This window comes from Octopus sinensis, linkage group LG14 (genome assembly GCF_006345805.1).
Source record: "Octopus sinensis linkage group LG14, ASM634580v1, whole genome shotgun sequence".
NCBI lineage: Eukaryota > Metazoa > Mollusca > Cephalopoda > Octopoda > Octopodidae > Octopus > Octopus sinensis.
This window is the reverse complement of record NC_043010.1, coordinates 33,429,481-33,448,514: the sequence shown is the minus strand read 5'-3', so window position 1 is coordinate 33,448,514 and position 19,034 is coordinate 33,429,481. Positions and strand designations below refer to the sequence as shown.

General features: G+C 38.4%; 2 protein-coding genes across 2 annotated transcripts in view; one reads left to right on the top strand and one right to left on the bottom strand.

Moving 5' to 3' along the window:
• Positions 1-4,210: 4,210 nt before the first annotated feature.
• LOC115219100 (coiled-coil-helix-coiled-coil-helix domain-containing protein 7) lies at positions 4,211-16,375 on the bottom strand. The gene is made up of 3 exons (XM_029789173.2): positions 16,030-16,375; positions 12,177-12,275; positions 4,211-4,542 (listed from the first exon to the last, which is right to left on the bottom strand). The coding sequence occupies exons 1-3, from the start codon at positions 16,162-16,164 to the stop codon at positions 4,438-4,440; spliced, it is 339 nt and encodes a 112-aa protein (XP_029645033.1). The 5' UTR covers positions 16,165-16,375; the 3' UTR covers positions 4,211-4,437.
• Positions 14,403-19,034, top strand: part of LOC115219315 (mediator of RNA polymerase II transcription subunit 15-like) — a 24,532-nt gene continuing 19,900 nt past the window's right edge. The window contains exon 1 of the mRNA XM_036509378.1: positions 14,403-14,477. The gene's annotated coding sequence lies outside the window, so the exon portion shown is untranslated. The remainder of the gene's footprint in view (positions 14,478-19,034) is intronic.

The window sequence follows — 19,034 nt, the reverse complement described above, 5'->3', positions numbered from 1 at the left end:
TTTTCTCTCCTCATTGCTCTCTGTAGAAGAGTGTAAGCTTGAAATGTCAAAGACTCTTCCATTTTTCCCAAGCACCAAACTAATATACATTGTTTGTTGTTCTCCCACTTGTTTCTGTCTTTTGATGTTTGTCGTTTGTACAATTTTGAACCGACAACTTGGGCAAGTGTCTTTCTTCTATAACCTCAGGCTGACCAAAGCCTTGTGAGTAGATTTGGTAGAAAGAAACTGAAAGAAGCCCATTGTATATGTGTGTATGTGTGAAGAATAAGTACTAGGCTTACAAAGATTAAGTCCTGGGGTCGATTCGCTCAACTAAAAGCGGTACTCCAGCGTGGCCACAGTCAAATGACTGAAACAAGTAAAAGAGTATATGCACAAGTATAGCCGTGCAATTAAGAAGCTCACTTTGTAACCACATGGTTTCAGGTTCACTCCCACTGCATGGTACCTTGGGCAAGTATCTGCTACTATAACCCCGGGCTGACCAGTGCCTAGTAAGTGAATTTGGTAGATGGTAACTAGTTAGCAACCTTCTAGTCCAGTGGTTCCCAACCTGGGGTCCACAAAGGCAATATTGGAGCTCCATGAACTAAATTCAGAATTTCATATATACATACATATATACACACACACAAACATAAGGATAAGCATATTAAAAGGGGTTCGTGGGAAAACTCATTTAAATAAAAGGGATGGGAACCACTGTTTTAGTCCATCAGAGACACAGTTCAATAGCAACATTCTTGCAGTTATAAACCTTATAGTCTTGCAACTGTTTAGGCAAATTTATCTTTTTACCTTTCCTTTTATTTTTTTACTTGTTTCAGTCATTCAAATGTGGCCATGCTGGGGCAGTGCCATGAAGAATTTTTAGTCAAATTATTTGACCCCAGTACTTATTCCTTTTGTTGTGCCAATTCTATCAGCCTCTTTTAGCTGAACTGCTAAGTAGTTATGGAGATTTAAAACACATCAACAATGGCTGTCAAGCAGTGGTGGGTAACAAGGACGGACACACACACACAACAGGCTTCTTTCAGTTTCCTTCTACCAAACCCACCTACAAAGCTTTGGTTGGCTCGAGGCTATAGTAGAAGACACTTGCCCAAGGTGCCATGCAGTGGGATTGAACCCAGAACCATGTGATTAGGAAATAATCTTCTTCCCACACAGCCATGCCCATGTCCTAAGTGTTCTCACATTTTTTTGAGGCAATAAACCATGATTTGAAGATTTGGCTGCTATTTTTGCAGGTTAAGTATTTGCGTATAAACTCCTGCATGGGTTATGAACAAGTGAGGATTGATGGATGATACTTTGCTGCGCATTGTGAATGGAGTAAGACTGAGGAAGAGATGGATAGAAGTGATGAGGATTGATCTTGCAATGTTAGGGATTACAGATGAGGGGACGAAGAACAAAGATGAATGGCATTATGATGTAAGGCAAACATGTCCAATCAATCCATGACAGTATGGAAGAAAAGAAACCCCAAATGTAAGGATGATGATCAGCACAGGATTAACCCATTAAGCTAAATAAGCATGTGCTTAGGGCATCAAAGGATGGAGGCGCCACAGAAATGAAAATGGTTTACAGTACAAAAGAAATCATTTTAAACTTGTTAAAATAATATTCGTAATGTCTTATCTCTACTGAGTATAGAAGCAGAAGTTTTATGTAAAATTAATTTTAACGATATCACCAATCACTTTGTAATTAAAAAGAAAAAAATGGAGAAAATGGAGAAAATGGAAGCATACCAAAATAAACATTATCTTTCTGTGAATTTTGTTTCATTTTGAAAAATAAAAATTTATTTTATGGTTTATTATCGTTTACAATTTGAATTATTTTTGTTAATATTTTGGACCATTTACATATACTCGAGGGCACCAAAACCTTTTAAGTGCTTAGGGCCTCTATGGGTCTTAATCAAGTCCTGATGATGATAATGATTTCTGGAAGTTTGAAAATAAAGAATCTTTAAAAATATTGCAAGTCAAAGGTTGCAACCCACAAAACAATGGCTAAACTATATGTGAAAATAGCAACCAAACCTATCTTAAATCATACCATATCATATTAAAACAGGCAGGCTAAACTAGGTAATGTGGTCCTACATATACACTGTATTTGAATAAGCAGTTGGATGGTCATGGCTGAAATATTTTTGATCATAAGTCTGGTGGACAGGGCTGATCTGGATTGAAACAATAAGAACCAGCAAGTAAGCAAAACCATGAAAAAAACCCCCCAAAAAACTGGCACTCTGTTAGTTATAAGTGTCCCAGTTGATCCAATCACTGGAACAGCCTGCGTTTGAAATTAATGCCCAAGTAGCTGAGCACTTCACAGACATGTGTACCCTTAATGCAGTTCTCAGAGATTCAGCATGACACAGAATGTGACAAGGTTGGCCCTTTGAAAAACAGGAATAACTCATTTTTGACAGCTGAATGGAGTGGAGCAACATGAAATAAAGTGTTGTCCTCAAGGGCACAACAGGCTGCCAGGAATTGAACCCATGACCTTATGATTCTAAACCAAATAATCTTAACCACCAAGCCACACACCTTCACAAGCAAAAGTCATAAAAAGTTAACTAATATCTTCTTTGCTATGGACACAGGATAGGACTGATGATGAAATATAACATATTGGCCAGTGTTTCCCTCAGCCCTGTGATTCCATGCCGACAAGGAGCATCATTGAGAAATAAGGGACAAACAAGAAACGCTGACATGAGGTAGAAAACAAATTTAATCTGAAAGACATTTTTCTTTTTTTATAACTCTTTTGTAAAATCCCCCTTTTATAAAGTTCCACAGCAGCAAACAAACATCCAAATTCTCAGCCAAACTCTCATCAATTTCTTCAAACCCCTTCACTAAATGCCCTAATGTAATTATTATATTTTATGTTTAACCCTTTAGCGTTTTATCAAACGTAATTCTTATTTATTCACATTGTTTTGAATTAATCATGCATTGCCTTGTGAATTCAAGATTTTGATGATGTGACTAGCTCCCATGCCAGTGGCATATAAAAAGCACCCACTACACTCTCGGAGTGGTTGTCAATAGGAAGGGCATCCAACTGTAGAAACATTCACAAATCAGATTGGAGCCTAGTGAGGCCTCCTGGCTTGCCAGTCCCCAGTCAAACTGTCCAACCCATGCCTGCATGGAAAACGGATGTTAGATGATGATAATTGTTTATTTTTTACAATGGCATTATAGGGTAGGTGTGAGATGTTGAATCTAGTCAGTTTGAACATAAAAGTGACAGAATACTTTGGCTAGATATGGCCACTTTAAATGATAAAGGATTAATAACCTAAAAATTAAACTACGTAAATTTGCTTTTAGTTTTGAAGAATATGGAAAAAAGAAGATCAGTACAAGGATGAGCAGTGTCACAACCAGTTTAGGCTTCTAGTATAGTGGAAGCTGGTTTAGAGTTAGGTAGCATCAGAAAAATAATTTCTTGCATTGATCCCTTTGTTAAGCAATATCAATTTCTTTTGTTGTTCCTGAGAAAGCCATCTTACTTGGCTGGTTTCAGTTTGGTCTGTCTGCATAATGAAATAAGCTCCGTCCCTTATTTGACAATTGATTGTTGTTTTTGATTTTGTCGACTGCACACCACAGTAGGGTCAGTTGGGCAAGAAATAAGCTCCATCCCTTATTTGATAGTCGAGTGGTTAACACTTGGAAGGGATGAGCAACATCCATCCAACTACATAAATATGATCACTCAAACAAAAACGCCATCATATCAGTGTTAGTATGAAAATAATAATAAAAATAAATGCGCCCTTTTAAAGCCTACCCAGGCTCATGGGCCCGGTTTCCTGGTTTCTACGGCACATGTGTTCCCCAGCTGGATGGGACGCCAGTCCATCGCAGCGTTACTCATTTTTGCCAGCTGAGTGGACTGGAGCAACATGAAATGAAGTGTTTTGCTGAAGAACACAACGCGTTGCCTGGTTCAGGAATTGAAACCACAATCTTACGATCATGGTGCTGACACCCTAACCACTAAGCCACGCACCTCCACTCAGTATGAAAAGAATGGATGTAAATATTTAAGGCAAAACAATATTTTAGTCAAGTTGGTGATATAGTTCATTGAATCAATTCCATTGTAATAACAGACATCAATTTTATTGATCCTGAAAAGATGAAAGACAAAGTCATTCTAGGTGTGATTTGAACTGGAATAAAAATTAATAAATATAATAAAAAATAAAATAAACTATTCCACTGTTCTATTTTTTTTTTGTTAGGTGACACTATAAAATGCTGTTACAAACACATACTAAAGAGGTTTTTGTGTCACAGCTATCTCAGGCTGGATTGCATCACTATGAATATTCTGAGGTTTTACAAGTCCAAAATGACAGTCCAATCTCAGGAATGGAATCAGCTCTTACAGTACAGGTCCAAATCTAGTCCTTCTGATTTCTTCTCGATCTTCGATTGAAGGAAGATTAGGTGTTATCCCAGCTCGTTTTCGTTCCCTGACAATGACTGACTGTGGTGAAGAAGAGAAAAATAAGGTTAAAAATGCAGAAGAGAAAGCAAGGTTTATTATTGGTCATGAATATGAGAAGTTTTTGGGAAAACAATGCCAGCATGAGTATGAACCATATACTGTATATTTATATATGATATTCTTTTACTTGTTTCAATCATAAGACTGTAGCCATTCTGGAGCTTCACTAGCTAAGGTATAGTTAATTAGATCAATATCAATTAACCACAGAAATATGAAAAGCAAAGTAGATGTGCATAGGTGAGATTAGCAGTCAGGCAATAAAGGAATCGTCAAACTAAGACGCTTGTTGTTCCTTTGCCTGTCTTTGGTTTTGTATACATTTGAACCATAGACATGGGATGAAGTACTGAAGAATGACCTCAAGAAGCTAAACCTTTCAGGCAAGATGACAAAGGACTGAGATATCTAGTACCTGGCTGTACTCAAGAAGACCTGTACCCCACAGCTGAAGTGTCATGACAGATCCTTCTAATTGTGTAAGGCACCCATGGTGGAGTCACATAAAAGCGCCTGTGCAGTGCCACATAACAACGCCCAAGCAGCGACATGTAAAAACATCTGTACAGCACCACATAAAAGCATCCATGCAGTGCCATGTAAAAGCATCTAGCACATTATATATGGTGGTTGGCATTAGGAAGGGCACCCAGCTGTAGAAACCATGCCAGATCAGACTGGAGTCTGGTGCAGCTCTCCAGCTTGCCAGCCCTGGTGACACCATCCAACCCATGCTAGCATAGAAAATATGTTAAATGATGATGACAAGAATATATATATATATATATATATATATATATATATATATATATATATACACACAGGATGCGATGGGTAAATTGTTGCCATTTTTTATTTTTTATTTTGTAGAATACTTTAGCCGAATATGGCTGCTTTAAATGCTAAAGGGTTAATAACCTAAATTCGTTTTTATTTCTGAAGAATATGGAAAAAAGAAGATCAGTACAAGGATGAGCAATGTCGCAATCAGTTTAGGCTTCTAGTATAGTGGAAACTGGCTTAGAGTTAGGTAGCATCAGAAAAATAATTTCTTGCATTGATCCTTTATTAAGCAATATCAATTTCTTTTGTTGTTCCTGAGAAAGCCATCTTACTTGGCTGGTTTCAGTTTAGTCTGCTGCGTAATGAAATAAGCTCCATCCCTTATTTGATAGTTGATTGCTGTTTTTGATTTTGTCAACTGCACAGTATAGTAGGGTCAGTTGGGCACTGTCTGTGAGAAAAACAGCACCATGATGCAATTCACTTTGAAAGAAATTTAGAAATGACATGCTGTACTGCTTGGCATTCATGCTGGAAGCTCCAATATGAACATTTCAGAGTGTTTGAGTGTCAATCTGAGGACAGAGTAGAAAATTTTGAAAGAGCTGGATGAGTCTAATGATGATTATGAAGGTACAGCAGCTCAGAAAACTCACTCTGATTGTTCTGATAAGAGTTATGGCTCCACTCATCTTCCCACATGGCCTCAGACTCAATACGAAGGCTTACATTAAGTGCCTGGAAGAAGTAGTGCTGCCTTGGGTCAAGAGGGTGGCTGCTGGAAGATCCTATGTCTGGCAACAGGACTCTGCACCGTACCACACAAGCAGGAGAACCCAATCATGGGTGTCAGACAATTTCTGCAACCACATCATCCCAAAAATCTGGTCACCTAACTCCCTACACTGCACCCCACTTTATTATGTGTGGGGCACAATTGAGCAAGAGACCAACAAAACTCCTTGTAACACCAAAGATGAACTGAAGGTAAGGATTATGACAACATTCACCAACTTAAACAAAAAGACCCTCCAGAAAAGCTGCAGGAAATTCTGAAGTTGTCTGGAGGCCATGGTTGAAGCCAATGGCAATTTTATTGAATACATTTACTCTTTAGTATTTCAAGATATTTTTATGTGATTTTGGTAAATAAATCTGTAAAAATGAGATGTCTGTTATTTTCATTTCTGCATAATTTAGACGACAGTTTATTCATTGCATCCTGTGTATATAGAAAATTAGTGTCGTCATTTGATGTGCACATTCCATGCTGGCATAGGTTGAACAGTTTGACAGGATCTGATGGGTCCAAAGATTGCATTGTGCTCCACTGTCTACTTTGGCTTGGGTTTTATGGCTGGATGCCCTTCCTAATGTAAACCCCTTTACAGCTGTACTGGGTGCTTCTTCTGTGGTACTAGCACTAGTGAGGCCATTATGCAGCTTGCAAGACTACAGACCCTCAAGAGAAGTAGCTTTATGTTAGATGAGGGGTCAGAGAAGAACAGGTTTCTTGCTGTAGAGGAAATACATAGCTACTTGCAATTTACAAGAGAAGGTGGATCATGGTGGTCAGGAAGGTGCAGGGAAGAAATAAAAATATTGATGAGATGCCGTGGGGGGGGGGTGCCTTCAAAGTGCAAGGTAAGTAGAAGTGAGAAGGGACAGAAAAACCAGAAGTGTGAGTTAGAGGTTGCAAGTGTGTGTGGGAGAGTGAGATGGGGAAGGTGTGCAGTGGGAGTATATATGAATGAAGAATAACTGTTGAGTGGATGATAAGTAGGGGAGGTAGAGATGAATAAGTGACAAGCATAGAGATTGGATAGGGTTGAGGGGTAGATGTAGTGCATGGTGGATAAGGGCTGGGAGGGGTGATTAATAATGCATGAGGGCAAAGAGAAGCTGTATAGTAACAATGATACAGTACACAGAGGTAAGACGAGAGAGACGACATGTAGTAAGGTGGGTTGTGAGGGTGAGAAAGAGGCAGGTGTAATGCATAGGGGGAGTGAGAGACAATTTGGTTGGTCAGGGGTGGTGGTGATCAATGTAAAATGTGGACGGAGAGGACAGTATTAAAAATGAAGAATGAATATCAAGTGAAATGGTTCTGGGTAGCGAAGATTAGTTGCATCAAGTAACAGAGATAATGGGAGGTGGGCTTGTCATGAAGAGGAAAGTGGATGAAGGGCCCAGTTGTGTGCATGTGTCCGTGCGCACACACACAGAGTGGTTCCATGATTAGTTTTGCTGATATGAGCAGGTCTTCATGATAACTACATATCACCAGTCATCTTTGTCTTTAGTCATCACCTCCATGAAGTAAAAGATCCTGAGACCAGCCTTCACCACTTCATCGCATATCTTCTTGGGTCTCTCTTTCCCACAAGCTCCATCCACATTAAGTAATGGACACTTCATTACACAGCTCTCCTCATCCATACACATCACATGCCCATACCAGTGCGGTTGTCTTTCTTGCACACTACATATAGTCACACTGCCTTCTGTGCATGCATACTTATAATTGATACTATTGTGGTCACGTGATTGAAGTTTGAGCCCGATCGCACCATTTTTCTTTCTGGCTTTACAGTGAAAGGATGGCGCTCCACTAGCAATGTGCACCAAAGAACATACAGCAGTGATCCGAGAGATGGTAATGGTGAACTGGTTCACCACTACCATCTCTCGAGCTTGCTCAATCTTCTTGGCAGTGGTGGTGGTTGATGGGCATCATGTTCCCTCTTTGTGCATCACACTTGTCCGGCCACTTTTAAACTTCTCGATCCACTCATACACACTTCAACACAATAGTGCATTGTCCCTGTATTGTGCTGAAAGATTCTGATAAATTTCAGCACCTGACACACCTTCTGACCAGAGAAATCAGATCACTGCTCTTTGTTCTTCTTAGGTACACATTGTTAGTGGAATGACCATGCTTACACTGTAAAGCCAGACAGAAAAATGGTGCGATCAGGTTCAAACTTCAATCATGTGACCACAATAGTACACACGTACAGAAAGTAGTGTGACAATAATAAAGATATGTTATAGCGAAAGTGCAGGTAATTTTTGACTTCCCCTTGTATGATTCCTTTTATGCCCAGTTTTTCTGTCAGTCACAAAAGCCATCAGGAAGGGTATGACATTGCCCTTCCTCCCACAACAAAGCCATTGAAAAATAAAGGTTGAATGGGGCTGCTACATCATCTAATGCATATTTCCTTTTGCAAGATTTTTTATCTTTCTTTTACTTGCTTCAGTCATTAGACCGTGGTCAAGCTGGGATGCCACCTTGAAGAATTCTCAGTTGAACGAATCAACCCCAGTATTTATCTGTTTTTAAAAGTCTGGTACTTATTCTATTGGTCTCTTTGGCCGAACTGCTGAGTTATGGGGACGTAAACACACCAACACTGGTTGTCAAGTGGTGGTGGACTGACACAGAAACAAAGACACACACACACAACGGCCTTCTATCAGTTTCTGTCTATCTGCCAAATCTATTCACAAGGCTTTGGTGTACTTGAGGCTATAGTAGAAGCCCAACATTTGGCCAAGGCTTCATGCAGTGGGACTAAACGTGGAGCCATGTGATTGGGAAGCAAGCATTTTACCACACAGTCATGTCGGCATCTATATCAAGACGAGTAATTTGAGGGAGATAAGTCAATCAAAAGTTATCTCCCTTCAACAACAAACCATAGATCTCACGCAACGATGTCTAGTTTTCTCAAAGATGAATGAGGAGGAGGAGGTTTCATATGTTTGCTAAGTCCCATTGTTTTGATGGTATTAAGGAAGAAGGACAGTTTAAAGTCCTTCATAAAATCGAGTAGGCACTGCCAAGAAAGAGCGGAGATTTGATAATTTAATGTTTAGAATAATGTAAATTTGTAAACCAGGGGATTGAAAAATATTTTAAGCATCTGGTTTTGATATTCTTTAATACAATTTTGTATCAGTTCCAGTCATTTGATTGTGGCCGTGCTTCAAGAGTTTTTGTCGAGAATATACACCTCGTACTAGTTTTGGTGTCGATATAATTAAAATATCATTAACAGTTCCAAAGTCAACAGGCTTTCCTTTCACAATCCGCATTTTTACTCCAAGTTATAAAGTACTCCAAAGCTAGAGATAGAGACATATAAAAGGTGTCATGCAAAACAGAACAGAATATTATACCACATGGTTTAGGTGTAAGCAGAATGTAAAAGAGGACCTGTGCTGTCATCATTTAAAAGAGCACCTGTGCCAGTGCCACATAAAAGAGCACCTGTGCCAGCACCACGTAAAAGAGCACCTGTGCCAGCACCACGTAAAAGAGCACCTGTGCCAGCACCACGTAAAAGAGCACCTGTGCCAGTGCCAAGTAAAAGAGCACCTGTGCCAGCGTCACGTAAAAGAGTACCTGTGCCAGCGCCAAGTAAAAGAGCACCTGTGCCAGCGTCACATAAAAGAGCACCTGTGGCAGCGTCACGTAAAAGAGCACCTGTGCCAGTGCCACGTAAAAGAGCACCTGTGCCAGCGTCACGTAAAAGAGCACCTGTGCCAGCCCCACGTAAAAGAGCACCCGTGCCAGCCCCACGTAAAAGAGCACCTGTGCCAGTGCCACGTAAAAGAGCACCTGTGCCAGCGCCAAGTAAAAGAGCACCTGTGCCACCCCACGTAAAAGAGCACCTGTGCCAGCACCACGTAAAAGAGCACCTGTGCTGGTGACATGTAAAACAGCACCTGTGCCAGTACACATAAAAGAGCACTTGTGCCAGTATAACATATACAAGTACCTGTGTCAGTATCACATAAACGAGCACCTGTACTGGTGTCATGTGGAAGAGCACCTGTGCAGGTACCATATGAAAGAACACCTGTGCTGGTGCCATGTGAAAAAGCACCATTGCAGGGACCATGTTAAAGAACACCTGTGTTGGCATCATGTGAAAAGCACCTGTGCCACATAGAAAATGCACCTGTGCAGGTGTCAGGTCAAAAAGCACCCAGTACACTCTGTAAAGTGGCTGGTGTTAGGAAGGGCATCCAGCTGTAGAAACCATGCCAAAACAGATGAATGAAGCACTGTGCAGCCCTCTGGCTTGCCAGCTCCTGTAAAACCGTCCAACCTATGCTAGTATATTATTTACATTAGAAAGGAAAGATAATTTCTGTTGTGTAGAAGTACGACTATATATTCATTAGCTAATTCGTAAATCTAACTAATAGATTAATCAACAATTCAAAATAGACTTGTGATTATCTTTGGACATGGCATGAAAGTCACCAATGTCTCAAAGGGATGAGTGTCGTGGAGTTCAGTTACATCCAACAAACACTAAAGTTTTCCCCAAAATCCAGGGTTTTTATAACTGCTCAACTTGACTTAAAAGAATCGAAATCCATTACAAATATTCTTTACGTAACTTTTTAGAATCCTTATATGAGTAGTTATATTAACCAATGGAAAAAACGAAAAAAATAATTCTTTGGTAATACATTACATCATATTGCCAATTCACACCGTATTTCAAAATAGCTAAAATGGCTATTTGTTACACTAGCATGGAAAACAGATGCTAAATGATGATGATGATGATGATAATGGTTATGAATGAAGTGAACTCTGTAGCCAAATAGTCATGCATGTGCTTTGTGTATGTATACACACACACACAAAGCACACAGATTATAGTCATAGGCAAAGCTATGATGTTAAGAATTTAACTTTTCAGCTATGTGATTTAAGTTTCAATTCCACTGAGCAGCATCTGGGGCAAGTGCCTTCTACTGCAGCCCCAGTCCAACAAAAGCTTTGTGTATGGACTTGGTAGACATAAAATAAATGTATGTACGTATGCATTCATTTCTGTGAGTGAGTTTTTATTTCTCTTATCGTGTTGTTTGTTTCCAGTTCTCCACGTAAAACAATCCAGGCTGTTTATTGTTCAACAGATTGGGAAATTATTACCTTGCTTCAAAACATGGTGACAGTTGGCATCAGGAAGTGCAATTGGTCAAGGAAACTTTGCTTATTGATCTCTCACCTGACCTATGCTGCCATAGAAGAGTGAACTTTCAAACAATAATGATGATGATGATGGGGGTGATGGTGATACACACAGTGGTCTATTTCAGTTTCCATCTACCAAATATCATTTGCAAAAGCATTGTCTGTGTTCAAAGTTATTCCAGTAATGACCATCCTATCAAGAACTGCATTATCCAATGTGTCCATCTTGTTTTAAGACAGTAGCCAATGGTTTAGCAAGAAGGGGTTAAGGTGGCAGTCCACACTGAGCAACACTTTTATCGGCTTGACACATTTGGGTTTGCTGTATATAAGCCTTTATAGGCTTGGGGGCCCAGCAGGTGTGAGGGGAGACAACTCATGGACTAGCCCATGTAGCATACATTCTAAGCATGCCACTGACAACAGTTATCATTTTAGGGAGATTTACCTAGCAGTTTGAGCAAATGTGTAGAGATTCCATCATTAGGATTTAAAAAAAAACAGTAACTTTTTAGACCCTTAATATTCAGATAATTCTGTTAAATGTGATACTTATTTATTAACATTGTTTTGAATTAATCATGCATTATCTCATAGCCTTGAGATTTTGATGATGGGTTTATTTTTAGAATAACATTGTAAGGTAGGTGTGAGAGGTTTGATCTGTCCAGTTTGAAACTAAAACAGGTTAAATATTTGGGTGAGATGTGACTGTTTTAAATGCTAAAGAACTTATCCACTGGCTTGGAAACTTTCAAACATGTTTTGACCAGACATTGGAAAAAATTATCTGATCATAAATTACCAAATAGAAACTTACCCAAAATTCTCGACAGTTGCGATAGTTGGTAAAATATTTCTCACATTTATCACGTACATAGCCATTGTCATCGAGACATTTGAAGGACATCAGAGATTCCTGTAGAAGTAAAAAAAATATGAAAGAATTTAAAACCTGAATTATTGCTATTTCTTTGTTTTGTTTTTAAACCAAACATATTTGCTTAAAATGATATAGAAGAATCTATAACACTAATGCAACACTGTACAGACATTTCCGTTCAGTTTAGACATTCACAAACAAGGTCTCTTCTGCTCAGCTTAGACTGGTGGTTCTCAACAACCATTTTTTGCTAAAATACCTCTTTTCAGCTTGTAATATCATCATCATTATCCATTGTCCATGCTGGCATGGGTTGGACAGTTTGACCAGGTCTAGTAAGGCAGGGTGCAGCACAAAGCTCCATGTGTCTATTTTGGCATAGTTTCTATGGCCGGATGCCCTTCCTAATGCCAACCAATCCAAGAGTGTAGTGGGTGCTTTAATGTGCTACCGGCACAGCTGCCTGTTGTGTGACACCAGTATCTGCCACGACTATGATTTCACTTGGCTTGATTGTCTTCTTAAGCATGGCATATTATGAAAGGTCTTGGTTATTTGTCATCGCCTCCATGAGGCCTAACACTTGAAAGGTGTGTTTTACATGTCACTGGTGAGACAATTTTTTACTCTTCTCCCATCATCTGTATCAATCTTGCTTATTTTTCAATTTTCTATAAAGTCCCAAATGGGTTGTTATACCTTCCTTTGAGAAGCACTGACTTAGACAAACAAAAATAACAGAAGCATAAAATATCCCTTTAGAGCCAAACAAAATACCAAGATGCATAATAACCAGAAATAAATGCACAAGAACAACAACTGTTGCACTGCTCTAACTAAGTCTACCTTTCCCAATTCCCCTGTGTCTGATCCTAGGATCGGTAAGTAAATGTTAACCAAAAAGAGAGTCTCGATAGTTGCTTCATTTGAAAGACATAGCAGCCAAATCTCCATCAAATCACACCCAGTCATCTTAAAGAAGGACTCATTTGGTAATGTAATCCTAGAAACATCATTATCATCATCATTATATATTTGTTTTCCATACTGGATGAGACTCTTCTGCTTTCTGAGATGGGTTAGAGAACTGAAGTTCAATTTTTGGTTTGCTTTAACAGCTAGATGCCTTCCCTAACACCAACCACTTTGCAGAGTTTACTAGGGGTATTTAATTATAGCACCAGTACTAGGAATGATTGGAGTGAGAGAGTAGTGAATAGTAAGAGGTGGGTAAATGTTGATACCTAATGACTTGTGGGAAGTATAGGTAGAGTGTATGAGGTACATGTAGGTCTGATGAGGTCTCTAAAGTATATACATTATGTCTTGACCATATCCAGCCAAAAACTGGCCAGGTTCAAGCCTCTCATATCTACCCTACAATGGTAATCTAAAATAAATAATCACATAAATGAAATTTCAAGGCTACAAAATAATGCAGGATAAATTTGAAACAATGTAAATAGATAAGCATTACACGTGACAAAGTGATTTGATTATTAAAGGGTTTTAAAAAAAAAAAACCTTCTGTTCATTATCATCCACCAACCATGCGTTCACCTCTCTACAATACTCCATCCCTTAACACCTCTTTCACTCCCTATCTCTCCCACCCCACCCCAACCCCTGAGCCATCCTTATATCTCTTACTTTCTATTACTACAGCAACCTCTATCTCATCTAACAATTTCCCCTAACATTTTTATGAAGTTTTTTCCCTCTCTCCCTGCCCAACCACTCAGAACACCTTTGCAGGGACCATGTGAAAGAACTACTGTGTTGGCACCATGTGAAGTGTTATCACTTCACCTATAATCATCCACTCACAATACCTTGAGGGTATGTCCTGACACACATCCACCACTACATCACCCACTCTCTCCATTTCTATCTTTCTGCTGAAGTTTCCTCTCTTATTCTACTGCAAGGAACCTATTCTTTTATTTGTTTCAGTTATTTGACTGTCGCCATGCTGGAGCACTGCCTTTTAGTCAAACAAATCGACCCCAAGACTTATTTTATTGGTCTCTTTTGCTAAACCAGTCTTGATCTCTTTTGCTAACTGTGGAGTATGTATAAAACTTTTTTCGATTGTTAGAGTTAGAAAAGGGTGCAGCACCCATAATATTTTTGAGGTTCTTTGAGATTAGTGAAGTCAATATGGCCTAACTTGAACATATGTTGGTTGACATCTGTAGGAAAATCATGTACAAATTCAGAGGGCTGAAGTTCTAGGAGGTATGTATATGTAAAGTTTTTGCTGTTGTTTAGTTCCAGGTCAGTCCTGACCTAATAGTAAATAACACCTAACATTGATACAATGTCCTGAATTTTTCCAAGAGGGATATAATCAACTGAATTTAATCCCAGTCCCTGCTGAAGTGAAAAGGCAAAGCTCAATGCTAACTCTAATGGGATTTGAATAGAGTACAAACAACAAAACAGGTAAAATAAGGTAGATGCTGTTAACTTTCTGTCGATTACAACACGTCCAATAATGAATTTATTTCAACCACGTGCACAACTGGTACTTGTTTTTCTCGACTGTCGGAAGCAAAGATGAACCAGTGAGATTTGAGCAGAAAACAGAATGGTAAACACATAGCGATCCAAGAGAATAAAACAAAATTTGTAATCACTTTTGCCAGCTACACAAATGAATGCTCTTGCAATAAAGAAATTTCACCAAGTTCTTTACTTGTGACAGATGATGAGAAATAAAGAGATAGATAGATAGATAGATAGAGAGAGAGAGCAAACAAACTGTTTCTTAATAAAACAACTTTCTTAAATGATTTCAAATTTTGGTAAAAGGCCACCAGTTTGGGAGAAAGGGAAGATGATTAAATCGACCTCAGTACTTCATTGATATTTCATCTTATCGACACCGAAGTTGACTTCGGCGAAATTTGATTTCAGAAGGTAAAGAGCCGGATGAAATGCTGCTAAGCATTTTAACTGGCGCGGTAACAATTCTGCCAGCTCGTCATCTTATCAGCCTTATCACATGGATGATAGACATTTACAACTTTCGAATATTTCCTTAATTCCCTATTTGTCTAAAATATCTCACTGCACCGAAAACTACAGATCGAGAGGACATCATCAAATGTAAAAATAATAATAAATTGTTGATGGAAATCTTTAAGAAATATGAAAGCTAGTTCGTTTCTTTACTGAGGTACGCTTTACTTCAAGATCGCCCGGTGCCAACTTTACCCTACAATTATGTAATACATCCAGAACCTCAGTAACAGTGCCGTTGTATCTCCGCTCGAAACAACAACAATAATAAAGATTATTTATTAAAAGACTAGTGGTTGAAGGTCAACCGAGATCAAACGTCCTTAATACTTGTTCCTATTTTATCAATTACTTATCCCGCAATTACAGGATGATTTAATGGATAACATTAACGGCAAAGTCAACTAATTGAAATGTTTTTTGAAAATATAAGTTAAGATGAGTGTTTACATAGGGATAGAATAATAAGAATTTTCTTTTTGTGAGACTGTGCATTCGTGGATTCACATTTAAAAATCAGCGCTATTCCAGACGAAGAATTAAAATAACTGAAGTTTACAATTGTTTAGCCAAAAGTCAATTCTGACAGAGTAAGCAAACAAGTCTATGATAGAATATACATTTTCCAATGTATCTCTCCCTCTTTTTTCAAGACGGTTGTCGGTGATTTCAAGATTTTATGGTTATTTCTAGGAGGTCGGGTAACCACTTAGAGGCGCAAACAATTAGTTACCAACAGTTGACTGTGAGAAGTTAATTAACTTACTCTGACACAAGGGTTAGTTTCTTCATTGTGGGCTCTGGTGAATTCTCTGCCTTTAGTTTTTTTCTTGGCATGGTTTGAGTTCGTTAAACGGTCAGGTTCCGTTTTCAGCTTTTCTTCATCTTTCGGTAATGACATTGAAACAAAATAATTATTATCTGCTACTCCGTTGCATGGATGGAGCCGACAGGTCGCGAATGACACAAATTACTACTGCATGGAGAGTTGTGTTCACACTAAAATACTCCCCCAACTAAAGATGTTCTGTGTAGATGCCGATAAACAATTAGACAGATAAACGAAGGAAAATCTCTCCCTACTACCCGTACCTAGGTTTCACTTAATATGAGAAAAATAAAGTACTTTAATTGCCTTTTAAATATATATTTAAAGAAGAAAACAAAATAGTACTTAAAAATAATTATTTTTAAAGTAGATTTTGGCGATCTTTGGTTTAGATAGTTACACAACTGCAGGAAATGCCAAAAAGTATTAATTCTGAGTTATTTTGCAAATAATGATTCCTGAGTTAGGCGCAACACTAGCATTTTTTTTTAATTGGAGGCAGGATGGGGTTAGTCAATTACATCGACTTTAATAGTACTTTTTATCTTATCGCACCCGGTGGATGAAAGGTAAAGCTGAATTAATAATATAAATATTTCCATATAATGTATTAGTCAGAGTGGCATTTTCATCTTGGTGGTTGCTTTTCCCTACGTTTCGGCTGTTCTACGCTCCAGTTTTCTTCAGGTGTCTTGTGACTCACCTTAGTGCCTTGCCTAGGATTGAACTCATAACCTCTAGGTGATTGCGCTGCATTTCAGTACCTTTATCCACTATCAATACTAATGGTTGTTTATCCCCGGGTCTACATCAGTCGAGTAGATTTACGATCAAAGGTGTTCCAACCACGACTATCCCGTTTTTTCTCAAGCGTAAATGTATCTATTAAATTCTTTGATGTGACCTTCCTTATTTTAAGACGGTAAAGTATGAGTTTAAAGATATGATTTAGCTGATATTTCTAGCAGGTCAAGCAGCTGAGTAGAGGGAGGGGTGCTCTAGGGCCTAGAGTCTAAGATGAAAATGGGCGAGAATTTAAATTGCGGTCTTCTCACTGACAAGATTACACAGCATTTACTTTCAAAATAGTACGAATAGAAGTCTTGTGTTCGGATTAATATTTAGAGAGGGTCACTTTGTTAATAACACCGTGAAATTAGCACGTCTCAACAGAGATTTATCTCAGTTGTGTTTAACAACAAACGAAGGGAAGCTTATACGTGGTTGCTCAATCTGCTAGAAATAGCAACTAAATACTCCTCCCGGCATACCTACACAAATGTGTTGAATCTTTTCGGTTTGAACGGCAGTTTTTTAAAAATAATTTCCACGTATCGAAACACTTTTAAACTTCGTATACTGGTAGAATGTGTTTATAAATAATCTTTTTCGCTTGGTTTTATTGAGAAAATTTTGTAGTTTGTAAGATATCTGTTGTTTTTTTCTTCAATTTCTGCAATTTCAACCAATCAATGACGTCTATTGAGGTGAAAACATTCTGTGCCGTATGAATATGTCCCTCGTTTAAGAAACAGATTGGGTTTATTTACATTTGTGAACGAAAAAGATACCCGGATCTTTTCCTTTTGAACGGCAGTTTTTAACACAATTTCTAGTTAACTAAACACTTTTAAACTTCGTATACTGGTAGAATGTGTTTATAAAACATAATTTTTTCTTGGCTTTATTGAGAAAATTCTATAGTTTGTAAGATATTTCCACTTTAAAATCGAGCATTTCGGCAATTTTAACCAATCGCTAACCTCCATTTAGGTAAACAACATTCCATGCTGTATGAATATGTCCCTCCTTTAAGAAACAGATTGGGTTTATTTACATTTGCGAAGAAAAAAAGATACCCTTCCCCCACCCCTAACCCTAACCCTAAAACAGATTGAAATGCAATAGATCAATACAAGGGTTATAATTATGGGTGACAATTTCATACGACACCGCTACGGAAAATGGGATTTTTTTCTACCCCTAACCCTAAACCAGATTGAAATGCAATAGATCGATACTAGGGTCATAATTATGGGTGACAATTTCATATGACACCGCTAGAAAAACTGCCGTTCAAACCGAAAAGATCCCCTACCGAAAATATTGCAATGCAATTTTTTCGGATGCTCTAACGAGTTTAGTAATTCAATGCCTTTTCTCTATTCAACGGAGAATTAAATTTAATTTTGTAAAGTTGTTTCCCTTCTAATTTATCCTTATTAGTTTTCTCCCTTACACTTCTTTCTTCCTTCCTTTCTTTTTTACACGTGCGCACATACACACACAACGGCAAACAATCTAAATAAATTAGCACAAAGGTCAAATATCCCCACGGGGTCAACCTTTTGTTATTTGCGTCAAAAGAACTTTCGGATATATTTTTATCACAGGAAGAAACAACAACAAAAGGTTATTTGTTTCAGTCATTGGACCGTAACCATGCTGAGGCACTACCTTGAAGATATTAGCGAAACTGGGATAGTCAACAGGAAGTGCCGGTTGGCCGTGCCCACCCACTTATTTTTCTCAGGTTTAAAAAATAGTGCTTCACAATCGATCTGTAAAAAATAGGTTTTCTTCTCAAAACAAGAACAAAAATAACTAACAAACGAGAAGTTTGCTGGTCATAAAATTCCCAAAGTAATTTGCTACAAGGATAAATTACTAACCGTTATAGATAGGCGCAGGAATGGCTGTGGTAAGAAACTAGCTTCCCAACCACACGGTTCCAAGTTCAGTCCCACTGCATGGTACCTTGGGCAAGTGTCTTCTACTATAGCCTCGGCCGTCCAAACCCTTGTGAGTAGATTTGCTAGACGGAAACTGAAAGAAACTCGTCGTATATGTGTGTATTTGTTATGAAATATATATATATATCGTAACATAACTGCCAACTAAGTGTCGTATCCTATACAAGACAATGCTACTGACGTTTATAG

Excerpts from the sequence above, each read along its gene's own strand:
- LOC115219100 (XM_029789173.2), bottom strand. The coding sequence starts at position 16,164 with ATGTCATTACCGAAAGATGAAGAAAAGCTGAAAACGGAACCTGACCGT. Across the intron at positions 12,276-16,029 it reads AAACTAACCCTTGTGTCAGA|GAATCTCTGATGTCCTTCAA; the intron begins GTAAGTTAATTA and ends TTACTTCTACAG. Across the intron at positions 4,543-12,176 it reads GCAACTGTCGAGAATTTTGG|TCAGTCATTGTCAGGGAACG; the intron begins GTAAGTTTCTAT and ends TCTTCACCACAG.